The sequence below is a fragment of the Ananas comosus genome, linkage group 3 (genome assembly GCF_001540865.1).
Source record: "Ananas comosus cultivar F153 linkage group 3, ASM154086v1, whole genome shotgun sequence".
Taxonomy (NCBI): Eukaryota; Viridiplantae; Streptophyta; class Magnoliopsida; order Poales; family Bromeliaceae; genus Ananas; species Ananas comosus.
Window position 1 is genome coordinate 14,327,097 of NC_033623.1, and position 19,187 is coordinate 14,346,283.

The 19,187-nt window shown below is 39.6% G+C and overlaps 3 protein-coding genes across 5 annotated transcripts; 2 read left to right on the top strand and 1 right to left on the bottom strand.

The window, feature by feature from the left end:
* On the top strand, positions 57–2,993 carry LOC109706990 (cytochrome P450 86A8-like). Its single transcript, XM_020228019.1, has 2 exons — positions 57–1,900; positions 1,989–2,993. Exons 1-2 carry the CDS (start codon positions 688–690, stop codon positions 2,594–2,596), a joined length of 1,821 nt encoding a protein of 606 aa, XP_020083608.1. The 5' UTR covers positions 57–687; the 3' UTR covers positions 2,597–2,993.
* On the top strand, positions 5,285–12,851 carry LOC109708082 (mitogen-activated protein kinase kinase kinase YODA). 2 transcript variants are annotated; one of them, XM_020229676.1, is made up of 13 exons: positions 5,285–5,453; positions 6,773–7,553; positions 7,643–8,380; positions 8,716–8,803; positions 8,918–8,980; positions 9,082–9,242; positions 9,357–9,432; positions 9,771–9,830; positions 9,921–10,028; positions 10,598–10,837; positions 11,532–11,623; positions 11,708–12,288; positions 12,423–12,851. In XM_020229676.1, the coding sequence occupies exons 2-12, from the start codon at positions 7,012–7,014 to the stop codon at positions 12,180–12,182; spliced, it is 2,643 nt and encodes an 880-aa protein (XP_020085265.1). In that variant the 5' UTR covers positions 5,285–5,453; positions 6,773–7,011; the 3' UTR covers positions 12,183–12,288; positions 12,423–12,851. The 2 variants fall into 2 exon arrangements, with proteins under 2 accessions (XP_020085265.1, XP_020085267.1); XM_020229678.1 differs by having other exon boundaries at positions 12,426–12,851.
* LOC109708083 (aquaporin PIP1-2) lies at positions 16,310–18,906 on the bottom strand. Of its 2 annotated transcripts, XM_020229679.1 has the most exons (4): positions 18,392–18,899; positions 17,589–17,884; positions 16,821–16,961; positions 16,310–16,680 (listed from the first exon to the last, which is right to left on the bottom strand). In XM_020229679.1, the coding sequence occupies exons 1-4, from the start codon at positions 18,723–18,725 to the stop codon at positions 16,585–16,587; spliced, it is 867 nt and encodes a 288-aa protein (XP_020085268.1). In that variant the 5' UTR covers positions 18,726–18,899; the 3' UTR covers positions 16,310–16,584. The 2 variants fall into 2 exon arrangements, with proteins under 2 accessions (XP_020085268.1, XP_020085269.1); XM_020229680.1 differs by lacking the exon at positions 16,821–16,961 and having other exon boundaries at positions 18,392–18,906.

Below are 19,187 nucleotides of genomic sequence, written 5' to 3' on the forward strand. Positions count from 1 at the left end.
TATATATTATTATTATTATTATCTCGATCTTCTCCGCTGGCTCAACGTTAATTGCCAACATAAAATTTTTCCTCTTTTTTTTTAAAGAAAAAAAGAAAAAAGAAGCTAGTCCGGTGCACGGGGCACCACCACATTGGAGAGCAGCTACGTACACAGCAAATGTACATAGTTGTTGATCATCTCTCTCTCTATTTGTTTCTAATATTATATGTATGGAAGTGGAACTCAATCGATCCCTCCCTCTCTCTCTCTCACTCTTCTTACCTCTCTGTCTTTCATTTTGCTCCCAACGACCTCTGACAGCAATTAATGGCGGCTTAGGCAGATATCCAGCTCAAAGAGCACCAAGTTAGATCATAAAGATAGGGAGAAAGAGAGAGGGGGTGGGGGGTGGGGGAGAGACATGAAAAGGTAAGAGGGGAGGGTGGTAGATGGTGAAGAACCCGAAGGAAATTAAACGCGCAGTGGCGTATTAAATGCCTCCCCCCACCCATCACCTCCACCACCACCACCACCTCCACCACCACCCTTTCTAATTCTATAAAACTTGCTCCCTGTGTCTTCTACTCCTCCACTACTCCATGTGATCTCACCACCTATATATGACCACCACGTTCGCTAGCTAGCTGATTTGTGTCCTGCACGTGAATATATATATATATATATATATGACTAGCTAATTAGCATATGCTGCTGCTGCTGCTGCTGCTGGGCGCTGCTGCTGCTGCTGCTGCTGCTGCTGCTGCTGGTGGTACTAGTAGTACTGGTAGTAGTAGTACTAGTAGTAGTAGTAGTAGTAGGATGATGATGATGATGATGATGATGATGGAGGAGTACTGGTCGGGGACGTGGGCGGCGGTGGCGTTGGCGTTGGGAGCGGCGTACATGGCGTGGTTCTGGCGGCTGGCGCGGGGGCTGCGCGGGGGGCCGCGGGTGTGGCCGGTGGTGGGGAGCCTGCCGGGGCTGGTGCAGAACGCGGAGCGCATGCACGAGTGGATCGCCGGGAACCTGCGTGGCGCCGGGGGCACGTACCAGACCTGCATCTGCGCGGTGCCGGGGCTGGCCCGGCGGGCGGGGCTGGTGACGGTGACGTGCGACCCGCGCAACCTGGAGCACGTGCTCAAGTCGCGCTTCGACAACTACCCCAAGGGCCCCACCTGGCACGCCGTCTTCCGCGACCTGCTCGGCGACGGCATCTTCAACTCGGACGGCGACACCTGGCTGCTCCAGCGCAAGACCGCCGCCCTGGAGTTCACCACCCGCACCCTCCGCCACGCCATGTCCCGCTGGGTCGCCCGCTCCATCCACCTCCGCCTCCTCCCCATCCTCTCCCACGCCGTCGACGCCCGCTCCCCCGTCGACCTCCAGGACCTGCTGCTCCGCCTCACCTTCGACAACATCTGCGGCCTCGCCTTCGGCAAGGATCCCGAGACGCTCTCCCCCGGCCTGCCCGAGAACGCCTTCGCCGTCGCCTTCGATCGCGCCACCGAGGCCACCCTGCAGCGCTTCATCTTCCCCGAGTTCGTCTGGCAGTTCAAGAAGCGCCTCCAGTTCGGCATGGAGGCCACGCTCGCCAGCAGCGTCGCCCACGTCGACCGCTACCTCTCCGCCGTCATCAAGGCCCGCAAGCTCGAGCTCGTCTCCTCCTCCTCGCCCTCGCCCTCGCCCTCGCCCGACCGCCACGACGACCTCCTCTCCCGCTTCATGAAGAAGGGCTCCTACTCCGACGACTTCCTGCAGCAGGTCGCGCTCAATTTCATCCTCGCCGGCCGCGACACCTCCTCCGTCGCCCTCAGCTGGTTCTTCTGGCTCGTCTCCACCCACCCCCCCGTCGAGCGCCGCATCCTCGTCTACCTCAAGGCCGCCCTCTCCGAGACTCTCCGCCTCTACCCCTCCGTCCCCGAGGACTCCAAGCACGTCGTCGCCGACGACGTCCTCCCCGACGGCACCTTCGTCCCCGNCCTCCTCCGTCGCCCTCAGCTGGTTCTTCTGGCTCGCCTCCCCGCTCGCATTCGAGGAGGTCGACCGCCTCGTCTACCTCAAGGCCGCCCTCTCCGAGACTCTCCGCCTCTACCCCTCCGTCCCCGAGGACTCCAAGCACGTCGTCGCCGACGACGTCCTCCCCGACGGCACCTTCGTCCCCGCCGGCTCCTCCGTCACCTACTCCATCTACTCCGCCGGCCGCATGAAGTCCGTCTGGGGCGACGACTGCCTCGAGTTCCGCCCCGAGCGCTGGCTCAGCCCCGACGGCACCAAGTTCGAGCCCCACGACTCGTTCAAGTTCGTCGCGTTCAACGCCGGCCCGCGCATTTGCCTCGGAAAGGACCTCGCCTACCTCCAGATGAAGTCCATCGCCGCCGCCGTCCTGCTGCGCCACCGCCTCGCCGTCGTCCCCGGCCACCGCGTCGAGCAGAAAATGTCCCTCACGCTCTTCATGAAGCACGGCCTCAAAATGCACGTCGCCGCGCGCGATCTCAATCCGATCGTCGCCGAGCTACGCCGGACACGCCCGGAGGCCTTGGCCGCGCCGCCGCCGGAGAGTCAAGTGAACAAAAGCAGTGCCGTTCCTACGGAGGTTGCAGCTGTTACCGCCTAATTAAAGTGCATTTTCTTTTTCCCCTTTTTTTTTCTAAAAAAAAATTGTTCTTCAAATTAATTGGAATATATTTTAGAATACTGTGGGAAAGTGAGCTGGGTTGGTGTAATGTAGATAGATAGTAAGTAAACAAGTTGGTGTGAGATTTGGGGTCAAGGGGGAAGAAATTAATTAATGGACAGTGTGTCTAGCTCTATTCAGATCATTATCTTTATTACTATAATTGTTATAATTGGGAGAAAACCAGAGTTTGATGTCACTTTTAAAGAATAATATAAATAAAAAGAAGCATCGGAATTGGGATGTAACATTTGTTGTGGTGGTTAAAATGTGAACGCCACCAATCTTAGAAAGTTTATGAAAGAAACGATTGTATCCTTTTAATTGGAAGCATTTATTTTTTTTTGAGGCATTCAATTTTGTCCTAGTAGGGTATCTGAATTTCCTCCCGCTAATGGGGCCCATCTATTTAATTAATTAAATGAGCAAATATATATAAATATATATAGACATTACATAATGATGTATTAATTTCTACAATCTGTAAATATGTATATTGGAATTAGTTACCGTTGTTAAAATAGTGTGGCCCATTTTTTTATTCCCCATTTATTTAACATGCATTTACAATTATTTAATTAATCTCGGGTGTCATTATTATTATTTTTTTCAAGTAACATCTTATCCACTTTGTTAGTTGTTTTAAAAATAAACTTAACTATAAATGCGAAGCAGTTAGGTTTCTAATTTGTAATCAATCTCGACTATCAACCGTCGAATTTCTAACCAACTGCGTAAGGTACAGTCGGCGATGTTGTTGCCGATGTTGAAGACGTTAATGACTCTGTTTGAAATAGCAGGAGAATGCATTGTGGACGAACAGTGAGGAAACACAATAAAAAGTATTTTATTTTATTTTTGCAAATAATATCACATTGCACATATCATAATCATTAGTTATAATATATTTTTCGTTGTATGTTGAAAAAAATGAAGACACATATTATTTATAATTTTATTCTAACTCTATTTGGTTTAATAATGAGCATTAGATAGACCTTAATACTTAAGCACTCTTTATTGACTGTCGGAGGATTCAAAAGCTATGGCCTAAAGAGGGGAATACCAATCATTTATTCTAAGTGGCTGTGATAATTCTTTAGCATTTTGCAAGGTCTTGTTGCAGGGAAAAAGGAAAAAGTTTCTAATATAATAAACTTTAACTTTTTTAAAATTGTACTTAATTTGATTTATTAATAAATTAGCTTTAACTTAGTTAGTACAATAAAATTTCCTAATAAACTTCTATTGCAATTACCGACCATTCCTAGAGCAAGTGGCAGAGGGCTTGGTAGTTGGTACCCGAAACCCAAGTTCGAATTTTAGTTGATTCACATTTCCAGCTAATTTTATTTCTAAATGAAATAAACGAAGCGGGTAGCGTGCTCTCACAAAANAGAAATTCACTAAGAAATTATTTATCAGCAACAAATGAATTGTTTGTAACAAAATATTAGAAAATAATAGACTCAGTCTGTAAAAAAAAAAAAAAAAAAAACTAAAAATAGGAGAACTTAGGAGTAATCTTGCTCCAAAGTCCAAAACACACTAGAATTTTGCTCTTAAAAAAAAAAAAAATTAATCGTAATATAAGGTCACTCACTAATCCCAAGAAATGAGCGAATCAGTGACCACCCTTAAAACTATAATTATTTTAAAGGCATATTGCGTACACCACTAACCACAATTGCGTTGATTAAGCGCTAAAGCCATTACATAAACAGTTTACGCATTACTTAAGGCCACAAATTAATCCCTCTATGGCCACTATGACCACTTGTGGGGTCCCACACAATCACGAGGCCCATGTGGTGCCACGTAGGATTTCAAGTCTCACTGTGAGTAGCAAAAAGGAGTGCCGCGCATAAGATCGATTTGTTTTATTTAATTATTTTCTTAATTAGTAATTTTGTGCACAAACTGGAGATTAGTTAACAGACGGTCGAGATTGAATGCCAATAGTAGGACGGTTTTGATAAATTTCCATATAATTTCATACAAATATTAGATAAATGAATAATTAATTAATATATAATATTAAATCTAAGTCCATAAATATAAGATTTTGACTTTGTTAGGTTTTAATAAATAATAATATCATATTTTCAGACGTTGTGATGCTTAATCTGAGGTTGGAACTTTCCGAAAACTTAAGATACATTACATAGAGAATATTTTGACTTTGTTAGGTTTTAATAAATAATAATATCATATTTTCAGACGTTGTGATGCTTAATCTGAGGTTGGAACTTTCCGAAAATAATATTTAAATTTGATGGTCAAAATATTCTCTATGTAATGTATCTTAAGTTTTGTACATCACAATGAAAGTCTATATTCTATGACAACAAATAGCTTATAGATAATAATTAATAAAATTAAGAATTTAATCGTCAAATAAAAAAAATTACTAATAGAGTTATTCATGTATTAATGCAAATTAATCCAAATGGGAATTTTTTTTAATTAAGATCAAAATAAGCCGATCGAATCGACCGAACCGAACCGGTTGGACCCTGCTAAACCCGATCCAAAGTGATTTACCGACCATTATCGCCTCCTTCTTTTCCGAGTCGGATTCGGTTCCGACCCGAAGAGCACGTCCTCCTCCAAGTCTCCGACAAACCCTAACCAACTCTCCGAACCTCTCTCTCTCTCTCTCTCTCTCTATCTATCTCTTTCTCTCTCTCCGCTCCGTCTCGCTCACTCGCTCTCTCCGTTCGATTCGGTGCCCTCCTCCTTTTGCACTCTCCTCTCTCTCTCTCTCTCTCTCTCAATTCTCTAAGCTAAGAAGCAGGTGAGTGGATCTCTCACTCGAATCACTACTCACTTTACTCTCCGATCTCTACTCTTTTTTTTTTTTTCATTTTTTGGGTAGTTTAGTAGATCTAATATTTTTTTGTTGGGGGGGGGAGGGGGAGGTGGTAAAGTTAATCTATTTTCAGGTTGATTTCCTATTTTTTTTAAGATCTGTTTTGGAACGGATTGGATCTGTTGGATTCCTGTTTCTTTTCATGTTTTTTGTTTGATTTTTTTTTTTTTGTATAATTAGTTGCTTGTCGTAGTGTATCTGAAACAAGGTTAAGAAGATCATTCCATAGTAAAGTGTCGATTTTTGTCGGATTCTTCGGTGGTTGATGCTAAGGGTGGGATTTTATACTGAGTGAGAAGTTTTGAGAAGTTTTAAGACTCAGTCAAAAGATAGGATAGTGAAGTTGCTATACTAATTAAATAATTTTACCTTTTCTTTTTGTCTATGAAAGGTTATGCAAAAGTTTTAAGGAGGTTTATTTATGGTTGAAACTTATGATTGTTGACTTGGTTTCATCCTCAGTAGGAAAAGAGGGATGGTAGCAGGCACAGTCAAAGTCAGGGCCATATCTGAAACGAGTTCCAGAAAAAAAAAAAAAAAAAAAGAGTTGAAAGATATTGAGTTAAATTTAGTATGTGAGGATAGATTTGTAGAATAGCGAGAACTTCTAAAAGAGGATTGAGAAGAAGGGACTAAGTACTTTTGATTATAAGATTAGTATAGGAGATATTGATATAGATGGATATGGGAGAATCCAGTGGAAAGAGAACGCTGAGTAGTTGATGAGATGAATGAGATAAGAAATAATAGCTTATGCTTTGGTAGAAACTGAATTACCAAAAGGGCATGGTTAATTTGTTCGCATAGGACGACAGATTAGCACGGAATAGCAGAAAAAAAAGATTATTATTCAGTTAGGAAATAAAAAACCAAATAAATTAGAACATTTTTTTTTTCAAAAAAGAACATATTGTACTTTTCAATAAATTTAAGTTTAGTATAGTATTTCATATGCATAAAACAGACAAAGTCGGTAAGAGTTTTTAACTTAATTTATCTTCAGATTTTTCCACTGATATTCTGATTTGCCTCTTGCTATTGACATCTCCTTTTCATCTGTGTTGATACCAAAATCTTTAAAATTCTGGCATCTTATTTGTCTGTTTATGAATAGTTTTAGTTCCTCATGTTGCTTGATGTTGTAGGATTTCTCCCTTTGTGCCTTGGAAGAACTGCTACATTGATCCTTTCTGCTATCGTATGTTATTAGCTTCCTAAGATATGTAAAATGCTTTCTTTTTCAGGGGGAAAAAAGGCGCTGCCTGCAAAATAGAGTAAATTGAATGATAATCCATTGTTTGGGGGCATCCTAGTTAATTTGGTGCCTTTCTTCTTGTGGATTCTTACTGAAAGTTGCCTCAAACAGTCCTATGAATTTGGTCTTGAAATATTTAGTGGATATTGTTTCTCAAGTACATAAAAATGACTAGGTAGCAAGTTTGTAAATTGACTGAAAGGAATACTAGCTCTTTCAATATTTAAGATGCCATCTTGGTGGGGAAAATCTTCCTCCAAGGATGTAAAGAAGAAATCAAAGGAAAATTTCATTGAAACATTGCATCGATTCATAAGTTCAACTGAACAAAAGGGAAATACAAAGTCGGGAGGGACTCGTAAACGTAGCAGCGACATAACATCAGCAAAGGGCTCTCAATCTAGGGCAGAATCACGTTCGACATCACCCTCTAAAGAAGTTTCTCGCTGCCAAAGTTTTCAAGATAGGCCGCATGCACATCCACTTCCTCTTCCTGTTCTTCGGTCTGGCATTACATGCACGTCCTCTGAGGTCAGCACATCAAAGCTGACAGAAAAACGGGGCAAACCACAGCTGCGTTTACCACTTCCTACCCCCAATTGCGTTATAAGAAGGCCGGAAACCACTGCTATCGAGGGAGATTTGGCTACTGCTTCTGTTTCTAGTAATTGCTCCGTTGATAGCGATGATCGAGCAGATTCTCAGCTTCCCAGCCCTGTAGGGAATGATATAGAAAATGGGAATAGGGTTATCACAAACAATCATTCCAGGTATGTTTCGTGTAACTTAATGATCATTTTGAGTCCTTTCTATCTACTATAATGATCCCCTTACAGCTTTCTCTTCTCTCTTTTTGCAGTACTGTGCTTAAAGATCAGTCTATGGTCACTACTCGGAAGAACTCAAGACAAATTGCTAAGCCCCCCATGATTTGTCTTGGTAACCAAAATTTATCCACATCACCCAAGAAGGGGATCGAGAACTACCAACCCAATTTACAGAATCCTCGGCAGGGGGCTTTTGGAAGTGCGCCTGATAGTTCGATGTCTAGTCCTACTAGAAGTCCTCTAAGAATATGCCCTGATCAGATTCCAACCTCTGCTTTTTGGGCAGCAAAGCCTCACACTGATGTCACTTTCCTTAGTTCTGGCCAGTGCTCTAGTCCAGGTTCAGGTCAGACGTCAGGACACAATTCGGTCGGAGGAGACATGCTGGGTCAGTTATTCTGGCAGCCCAGCAGGGGTAGCCCAGAATGTTCTCCGATACCTAGCCCAAGAATGACGAGTCCTGGCCCTAGTTCTAGAATACACAGTGGACCTGTTTCTCCATTGCATCCGCGGGCCGGAGGGACAGCGCCCGAATCACCTACAAGTCGCCATGATGAGGTGAAGAAGCAATCCCATAGACTGCCACTCCCGCCAATAAGTGTCTCTAACAGTTCTCCTTTTTCTCCGAACAATTCAACATCAAATAGCGCTCTCCCTATTCCTCGTAGTCCTGGAAGGACAGATAATCCCCCGAGCCCTGGTTCACGGTGGAAGAAGGGGAGGTTCATTGGCCATGGCACATTTGGCCATGTTTATGTTGGCTTTAATAGGTATTTTCATTTTGCCTCTGCTCCTCATTGGTCACTTTTAACTTGCAATTTTGTTTTTCGATCTTATTTATCTGGCTTGTGGTAGTTTCTCTACTATATCGCATGATTGATTGTATTTTACTAGTTTTCTATCTACATCTACCTTTTTTTTTTTGCCTTTTTATTCCATCGTTCTTATTATAAACCATCGTGCTTATTGTACAAAGTAATCTGGTCTTGTTTTTTCAGCCCACTGATTATAAGTTTAAGAGACTGTTTCATACATTCTTAATGTACTTCTATTTGTACTTACTCGATCTTTGTTTTCGCTTCTTTTTCCTTTCCATTTGAACTAGTGAGAGTGGCGAAATGTGTGCAATGAAGGAGGTTACCCTCTTCTTGGATGATGCTAAGTCAAGAGAAAGTGCGAAGCAATTGGGACAGGTAAATTGGTTGGCCATACTTGTTATCAGTTATCTCATGTTACATGCTAGGCAAATCTGCCATTTTCCTCGTGGTTTAGGTATGCTTTTTTTAATTGTTTGATTCTTTTCACAGGAAATATCTCTCTTGAGTCGGTTGCGGCATCAGAATATAGTGCAGTATTACGGATCTGAGATGGTATTAAATTTACTCGTAGTGGTTTTCACTTTAAATGTGAAAAAGTTTTAGTACTTTTCTTCTTTCAATTGCCTGTTCTCACTTTATTATCTGCTAAGCAGATAGATGACAAGTTATATATATACTTGGAGTACGTCTCTGGTGGTTCCATCCATAGACTTCTCCAAGAATATGGCCAATTTGGAGAGCCAGTACTTCGTAGCTATACTCAACAGATCCTTTCTGGCTTAGCTTATTTGCATGGAAAGAACACCGTTCATAGGTACTATCTAACTTCTTACACAGTTAACTACTATTCTTTCTTCTGCTTGGATCTGTGCTGTTCACCTTACACTAGATTCTTATGCTTCTAGTTATTCTTTTGTTGAGCCTGCAGAGATATTAAAGGTGCAAACTTACTGGTTGACCCCAATGGTCGAGTTAAGCTGGCAGATTTTGGGATGGCGAAACATGTAAGGATAGAATTTGCTAACCCTTTTAATGCTGTAAATATTTTCATATGATCCCTATACTGTTGTGATTCTAAATATTCATCTGAAAACACCTATGATTTTGTGCGCATAGAATTTTGATGCACCCCTGCCAAATATTTCTCCCTGTTAACCTGTAATTATTACTTCTTTTTTTTTCATTTGTATATATTCTTGATTGATCTATTTACGTGATGTCCTCTCACTTTTTCTATAAATGATCTTTGTTGAAGTTATACAAGGAGAGTAAAAAATGGAAACCATTAGATTGTTGCTGCTTGAAAGTTTTACCTAAAATTTGTATATCACTCTTGTTTCAGATTAGTGGACAATCATGTCCCTTATCGTTCAAGGGAAGCCCATATTGGATGGCACCTGAGGTAATCTTGTTTTAAGGTTTTTGAGCCCTCTTTATATTTGTAAATCATAAGCTCGTTGTTTGTAGTTACTGTACTATTTTTTATGTACAGGTTATCAAAAATACAAATGGCTGCAGTCTTGCTGTTGATATTTGGAGCTTGGGGTGCACGGTTCTGGAAATGGCCACTTCAAAACCACCATGGAGCCAGTATGAAGGGGTTGGCACTTCACACTTTGGTGGTTAATAATTTATTTTACATACTAACCTTGTTTTTACCTTATGAATATTTGCCTATAAGGAAGGGTGGTAACATTTTGTTTCATTTTCTCTAGGATTTTTATCGTGCGATGTTATTAAGCTGTTGAGCCCAACAAGGCTAGTTTAGCTAATTGACCTTGAAAACTTGGCTTGAGTTTGGTTATAAGTAGGACTCTCAAGCTGAGCTCTAGTGCCTTGCTCGAATGTGCTCTGTTGACCCCCGCGGCCCCCAAAACACCCCCACCCCTACCCCAGACCGTGGCATTTTTTATTATATGTTTCATTTACTATGTCATTTATAGCTCCAACAAAAAAATGCTAGTATTTTGTTAATAAACGACCTAATTAATTGCCTGTATTATATTTTTGTCCTCCTGGAACTGATGTTAAATTTAAAATTCCCCTTACATATCTCCTGGATCAAGGAAGAGAAATCAAAGAAATTATTTACCGCACTGTGCTTAGACAAATGGTTATTCTTTTGCCTAATTTTGAGTTGGTTTAACATTGTCATGCTTTGGTCTACAGATTGCAGCTATGTTCAAGATAGGAAACAGCAAGGAGCTTCCAGCAATCCCTGATCATCTGTCGGGGGAATGCAAAGATTTTGTCAGGCAGTGTCTTCAGCGTGAACCGTCTAAACGCCCTACAGCAGCAGAGCTTTTGCAGCATCCTTTTGTCAAAAATGCAGCTCTGCCTGATAAATCTATTGCTGCTCCTGATCCTTTAGAACGGATTCCTGGTGTATCCAATGGGCCAATCCTCACGGTACTGTTAATGCATGTTCATCTTATTCCTCACTTATTTGTTAATAGAAGATCTTATCATACTAGTTAATTTTATCGACAATGGTCTTATATCTGCTGTCAAGTTGCAAGTTTGCAATCATTTCCTCACACAACTTAATGAAGTCCCTAAGTCCTTGTCAATGCCCGTTCTCATGTGGTGAAGGGTGTATTCCCTTCTGTTTAAATAACATGAGATTTGGAACAAAATGTTGCTAGTCATGTTCATTTCCCTGGGGAATAATTGACCTTAAATTTATTATTCTTAAGAAACCGTAACTCCTCAGATTTAAGCAATCATCATGTAATGATCATGAGATTGATTCTTTGTCATTAAGATCGCCAAACTGCATATGCTGTCTTAGACTTTGATGCTTACTGCTTAGTCATGAATGCGTCCTGCATGCATTTGCTTTCTTTCGATTAAAGAAATACTTAGAAGTCTTTTTACATCTTTTTGGTTGTTAATCCAAATATATTGTTCTACAAGCTGTAACTCTGATGAAAGGTCAATCAACATTTGTGGTTTCCATACTTTTCTATTTATTTGTATATGATTTTCTGAGCTGAGAAAGAATAAAATCTTAAACTGTTTAAGTTCATTAGTTTTCAATCCTACAACCTTCACCGTTTTCTGAATATGGCATAATCATCGTCATTTGTTCAACATATTTCAGGGTATCGGGCATGCAAGAAATCTTTCTTCCTTGGGTATGGAAGGATTGACAATCCAACAGAGAAGAGGTGCTAAAGCGGCGGCATTTTCGTGGTACGTTGTCAAATATTTTTCCTTTCGTTTTGGTTCAACATGATACCATAAATATTATTTGGCTGTCTTCATTTGCACGTCCAGTGAGATTCACATACAGAAGAACATATCCTGTCCCGTCTCTCCCATTGGAAGCCCTCTTCTGAAGTCAAGGTCTCCACAAAATATGAATGGAAGGATGTCCCCTTCTCCCATCTCAAGCCCTAGAACTACGTCAGGTGCTTCCACACCTTTGACCGGTGGGAATGGAGCTATCCCATTTAATCATCAAAAGCATTCATCGTACCTTAGCGATGGCTTCACAACTCCATCAACAAGGTCACCTAATGATCTCTATCCCGGTGGGTCCCAGTCTCACGATCCAGAGCTCGATCTTTTCCTTGGGGTGACGCAAGGCTCACCCCTTCCTCAATTTGGGAAGTTGGGGCATGGAAATGTGTGGGACTCATATGACAGGCAGTCGTTTGCTGATAATGCCCCTCGTCAATTCGTGAGAGAACACGGGAGGCTAAACCCCTCCCTGGATCTTAGACCCGGTTCTCCAAAACGTGGTATTTAAATTTGCAAATTTGTATCATACTGCCCGAAGACGATTCTAATATAATTTTTTGAAAATTGGAGGATGCGATTAAAGGAAAATTGTCATCTGCATCGAGTTCATTTTGGTGAGTTGCTTCCTTCTCGCCTTCCTCTCTCACTAAAGCTTGGTAGTACCAGACCTTAACGATACTTTTAACTCCGCGATCTTGATAATAGTTCTCTGTTTTCCTTCGTTTTTTTTTTTGTGTGTGTATTACAGTAGTCTTATACTCGATGATTAACTGCGGAATATGCATCTCTATAATCTTGTGCTGCGAAAGGAACGCACCAGTTACTGTCGGCAGGTGAACTGTATATTGTAACTTCCCATGTTCCTGAAGGGCTGGAAAATCAAAGGTTTGTACCTCTATGCTCCTCTTTTCTCTATTTTATCCTTAAATGGGAGGCCGTTGTATAGAAGACGGGGGATCTCAATCGAAGCGTCCACATTTTGCACAGGAGGAGACAATTTGAGCCTTTCAATGCCTGTTTAGTTATATGATACTTTTTCTTCTCATGCTGCAAACTGCATTTGTCCTATGGCCATCTGTACACTAGAACTCTCTAACTTAATGGCGCTTTTTGTATCAATAGACACGCTTGCGGAAATTTATTCCAAGGCCCTGATATTCTTTGTTTATATCATTAATTTCTTTCTTCTGTTTTTTCCTATCTTTAATTCGCATTGGTACAGTGTTCGGTGGTTCTTGGGATGAGTTTATCAGTAGTTGCATTAGGGTTCTGTTGTTCTTCTCCAGCTATTGTTGCTAACTCTGCGCAATTCAGAATATATATTTGAGTTCTCTTGGACTTTATTCCCCGTTCTGTACCTGTGATCTTAGTTCATTTGAACGTGTAGTTGGTGTTGCGTTTTTTTTCTTTCTTTTTTCTTTTTTTTTTGACACTGCGCTCCCCGATAAAGTGCTTCTGAGAAATGAACTTGAATTTAATGTTTCCGGAATTGCTTTTTAGATCATCTCCTTTGGCCTGCTCCTCCGTCCTTTTTTTTATCTTTGTCTTTTAGGCTTCCGATTCAATTTCAGTCACAAAATTCACGTGCCGGGCGAAAAATTGAAATAAAAATTTAAAAAAAATTCCGAAGGTATTTAAGGGTGTATAGTGACTCTGTTTTAACACATATTTAGGTTCGTGAAGTGAGATTCCACTCAAAAGAAGCGGTAGCTAATCCGTACTAGCTAGTCAAAACAGTTATAAGCATATATATTACTATTAATAATCCAGAAAAAAATGTCTGGAAACTTGAACTTATTGGACTCTACTGTTAACGAGTACGGTAAACTATCACTACGGGAAAAAAAAAAAAAAAAAAAAAAAANAGGAAGTTCCAGAAAAAAAAAAAAAAAAAAAAAAAGAGTGGGGGAAAAAGTAATAAACGATGGGAAATATAAAGAGTTGAATTAATTCAGCAAAGAAAATTTAAACTCAACAGCAATAATATTAAGGGAATTTGTCTAGGTAGTAGCTTTACGCCAAGCACTTTATTCATATATTTTGAAGAATCAGATATCTTATTGTCACGTTCTGTAATATTATTTGAAATTCTTGGACAATTTTTTTGGTTTAATCAAAGCCATTAATAGCTGCCCGTTTCGCTTTTCTCGCCAGCTTTTGAAAAAGTAGCGAGAACTACTTAAAAATTTTTAAGATTCTGTTTGAACATCGAAATAATTTATTTGGTATAAAAATTTTTTAGTATAAGCATAAGCAACTAATTTAATTTTCACTTTTTGAAAGGTCAACATATTTATAATTTTATAAAATAATATATTTTACCTACAAGAGGTGATATAACTTATCTAAAAAATAACTAGAAGAACTAATATAGCATCCAATTTGTGACATTTAATCACACTCTTCCTCTATCAAATATGCAATTTTTTAAAATAAATAAAAAGATACATTGAATAAAATATTCATGCATCTAAACAAAGTTTATTTTAAATTTTTGGAAAAACTTCAAAAATCCCCCTTGTGGTTTCACTCTTTCTCACTTTAGTATCCTGTGGTTTAAAGTGTATCAAGTTTGTATCCTGTGGTTTTGCACTTTTTCATTTTAGTACCCTGTGGTTTAAGGTGTATCAATTTAGTACGTTGTGATTTCGCATTTTCTCACTTTAGTACTCTGTGGTTTCGCACTTTCTCACTTTAGTACCTTGTGGTTTAAAAACCACATGGTACTAACTTGATACAAAAATAAAACCACATGACACTAACTTGATACACTTTAAACCATAGGGTACTAAAGTGAGAAAGTACGAAACTATAGGGTACTAACTTGATACATTTTAAATCATAGAATACTAAAATAAAAAAGTGCGAAATCACAGAAGGATTTTTAAGTTTTCCTTTTTTTTTTTTAAAGTTAAGATAGAATTTTTTCGGCAAAAATAAAAAAGGCAAAATAAAGAACTGTCCAAAAGCCCATTTAAGTTTTCATCACGGTAAGAACGTCTGTCCTTTTTTTCTTTTTCTTTTTCTTTTTCTTTTCTGTCTTCAAAAAGCTGAAGTTTAAGTATACAGAGTAAATAGTTGTTCGATAAGCCGCAAGACAAGTAATGAGCCGCAGGAATTGAAGTGCGAAAATGTAATAAAAGTATTTTTTTTATTAAAAAATTTGATTTTTTATTAATAAAAGTATTTTTTATTAAAAAATGTAATAAAAGTATTTTTTATTTTCTGTTGTGAGACTATTCAGCGTCCATCGTGGAATGACTCGAAATCCGCTGGGCAAGCAGGGACATGCCAGCGCAGAATCTGTCCTTAGCCTACTCCTGCATCACGTGATCATGCCTTCTACTTACTTCTTACCGGGCAAGTTAGATTTTAATCTAAATTTTATTTTAGTAGGGTTGTTTGATATTATTAACTTTAAAACTAGTTACCAAATTTTATATCAATTTTTTTTTTTAATTTTTTGAAGTTCTTAAGTTTATCTTAATGTTCTATTGCAGCAGATATTCTTTAAATTTGTTTGGAGAATGTGTTTGCTGCTTATGTTGGAACACAAAGGTTGGCTCAAAGTTTTTTTTTTGAAAGATAGGTAGCATGTTATCTGCTTCGTTTATTTCATTTAGAAATAAATTTAGCTCGAAATGTGAATCAACTAAGATTCGAACTTAAGTTTCAGATACCAACTACCAAACTCTTTGCCACTTGCTCTAGGGACGGTCGGTAGCTTGGTGCCAAACTACTACTTAACTATATATATATATATATATATATATATATATATATAGAGTTGAGCTAGGATACTTTTAGAAGCACTATCCACTTGGTGCTTCTAAGTTTCTAATCCTTGGATCCACTCCATAATTACTAATATTCTTTGGATCAAACACTATTCCATCTACCACCACCAACCACCATCATCTCAACCTCACATCTCACCATCCAAGGGCTAAAAACTCTAAAACACCACCCACTTGGTATTTCTAAAAGTATTCTAGCTCCACTCATATATATATATATATATATATATATATATCATGCGTTGCTGTTGGTGTTTGGATAGGAGTGACTGAATGAGGGGTTTTGTGTGTCCATGTGAACCATTTTTCTCTTTTCCCAAGGTGGTCTACAGTGTCGTGGCATCAAGGTGAAAAAAGTTAGGCAAAAAATGAAAAACCAGCAACCCATGTGCTGTGGTACAATCAAATTAAACCCCTATGTGTCTATGCACCCTTATCATTAATGTCTTTCACTGCCTACCACAACCTTCTATTTTTTTTGAAAAAAAAAATTATATTATTAACATGACGTCGCCAATCTATTAAATTTTAAATTCATCCATTCCGTCATAATTATTAAAAATAAAAATATAATTAACCGTTAATAAATAATATCGTATGAGTGATACAAAGGGAAAGGAGGTTCTCCATTGAGTAAATATGCTCACAGAAGTTCCAATTCAAGCAGCAGCTGTAGCAAGGGAAAGAAAAGTCTCTAGGCCGTAAATTGATCCCTTCATAAAAAATACCCTTAATTAATTAATGATTGTCTTTGTTTGGACTTGTCAGGGTTGCTTGCATTAATTAATCATATAAATATATATATATATATATAAAATAGGTTGAGACAAGAACCAAAAACCAGGAAAATAAAAAGGCATCCTCATGAAGAACCAGCAAAAACATAATGCAAGTACAGGATTACTTAATTTACACACTTAAACAAGCAACAAGAGCCCTGGAATGAGCAGGAGAACAGAGGAGAATATTAAATGGAGCCACAATAATAATAATAATAATAATAGACTAAAAGGGAAAGGAGGGTTCACTACAAGACAGGTGGTGAGGAATGGAAGCAAGCAAGCCACAAGGTTTCTGGTGAAGGGAATCTCATAATAAAGAGGCATCTTAATCTCAAGCCCTGCTCTTGAATGGGATGGCTCTGATCACCACCTGGTGGTAGATGGCAGCTAGTGCTGCTCCAATGAAGGGCCCCACCCAGAAGATCCACTGCAGCAAGATAAAGACCATTCAATTAAAGGAAATGGGCATATCATTTATGTAAACATTTTGTTTCTTCTTTTTTCTTTTTTCTTTTTTTAAGATAAAAAAAAAAGAGGAAAGGAAAAAAGAAAAACTCTTTTAATTACATGGTCATCCCAAGCATGTTCCCTGTTGTAGATGATGGCAGCTCCAAGGCTCCTAGCAGGGTTGATGCCAGTGCCAGTGATGGGGATGGTGGCCAGGTGGACCAGGAAGACAGCAAAGCCAATGGGCAGAGGTGCAAGGATCTGTGTGTGTGTGTGTGTGTGTGTGTGTGTGTGACCAAACCCCCACCCCCACAACAATAATAATTGTCAATAATATTCATGGATATATACACATATATATATATATGACAAGAAAATTTACAGACCAGTAAAAATAGGACCAGGAAATTTAGCCTCAGATGTTGAAAGCTTTTATCATGCTTTAACTAAAAGAAGTTCTGCTCACATGACATGTTGATGTAGTAAAGCAAGCAAGTTCACAAACAACAGGTGTGCTTCTGCTCCTAAGGAAGCAAAAAATTGAGTTTTTTTTTTTTTTTTTTTTTTTTTTTTTTTTTTGGTTTTTTCATAAGAAACATGCCAATTTAGAGAGGAAGTGTCAACAAGAAAAACACCACTTGAGAGAAGGTTGCTGGGGAAACAAAATTTCAAGGTTGAGAATTTCCAGGAATTTTGGGCACTGTGGATAATAAGAGTAACAGCAAATGGATGATTTAAATTAAACTTTTGAGCCACAGCACATGGGATCATCAAACGAAGAGAGCATAAAGCAAGTAAGATAAAAAGAAACAGAGATTATATATAGAGAGTATAAAAGAAGAAGAAGAAGAAGAAGAAGAAGAAGAGGAAAGAGGGAGTTGTACATACAGGGACATGAGAGTCTCTGGCATTCCTCTTGGCATCAGTGGCAGAGAAGACAGTGTAGACGAGGACAAAGGTGCCAATGATCTCAGCGCCAAGCCCATCGCCCTTGGTGTAACCAGGGGCCACAACATTGGCCCCTCCTCCATTGCCCATGTAGAGCCCCTTTTGGAACCCCTTCACCACTCCAGCTCCACAAATGGCTCCCAAACACTGCATCACTATGTAGAAGATGGCCCTCGTCAGGGACAGCTTCCTCGCCAGCAGCAGCCCAAATGTCACTGCTGGGTTGATGTGCCCACCTGCACCAAAAAAAAAATTTTAAAAAGAAAATTTTTAAGACACATTAATTTCTGAAGTTCAGATGGAATATATATATATATACATACATATAAAAAAAGAGAATGAGAGGGGAAGAGACTTTAAAAATTTCTGTTTTTCTTGCTTCCATGAACAAAGGAAAGAAAATGAGAGAGAGAGAGAGAGAGAGAGAGAGAGAGAGAGGTGTTTTCAGTTTTTTTTGGCTGAGAGTAATTTTCTCTCCTTTCCTCCTCCTAAAGACTCAAACCAAATTGAAGAAAGTAGTTTTCTTTCCTACTTCTCCTTTCTCCTCTATAATAATTATATACTATTATGTTAAAATTGAGGTAAAACCAGAGACAGCACTTAATTCAGTAAGCTCAAGCAAAGATAATCTTTTTCTCCTCTTCAAAGCTGAAGAGGAGGGAGAAGAAGCAAAAGAGTACACCAAACAGATTAAAAAGAAAGAAAGAAGAAGAAGAAGAAGGAGGAGGAGGTGTGTATCTAACCAGAGATCCCAGCAGTGCAGTAGACAAGGGCAAAGATCATGCCCCCAAAGGCCCAAGCAATCCCCTGGACACCCACGGTGGAGCACTTGCTGGGGGACTTGACGACGCCCATCACGGTGAGGATGGAGACGTAGAGGAAGAGGAAAGTGGCCATGAACTCGGCTATCCCTGCCCTGTAGAAGGACCATGATTTGAGCTCCCCTGGCTCGAACAGAGGAGCCGCGGGTGGCTCCTTGTAGTCCTTGCTATCTTGGCTCTGCGCAGCAGTCCCTATGGGCTGCCTCTCCGAGAACTTGTTCGCCCCCAAGCTCACATCCTCCTCCTTCCCCTCCATCCTATTCCCTCTCTCTCTCTCTCTCTTTCTCTCTCTCTCTAGTTGTCAAAGGGAGGAGGAGGAGGAAGCAGAGTGATGAAGAAGATACCCTGCAGGGGAAGGAAAAGCCTAGTAATGGTGGGGTTTTATAGAGAGAGAGACAGAGACTCAGAGAGGATGTGGCTCAGAGTGATTAATTAAGAAAAAACTTGAAATACCACTCCTCTATTATGTGATTTAAAGTGTACCATTTTTATATTATGTGATTTTATTTTTTTATTAATTTTTTTGTAAAATTAATGATAAAATTAAAACTAAATAGTACTAAAGTGAATATTCGATAATCTATAGATGGAGTATCTGAAATTTTTTATATATGATTTAACGAAAAATTAACGGAGGAGCTGATGAAAAAAAAAAAGAAAAAATTACAAAGTACTAAATTGATACACTTTAAACCATAAGCTATTAAGAATGGTATTT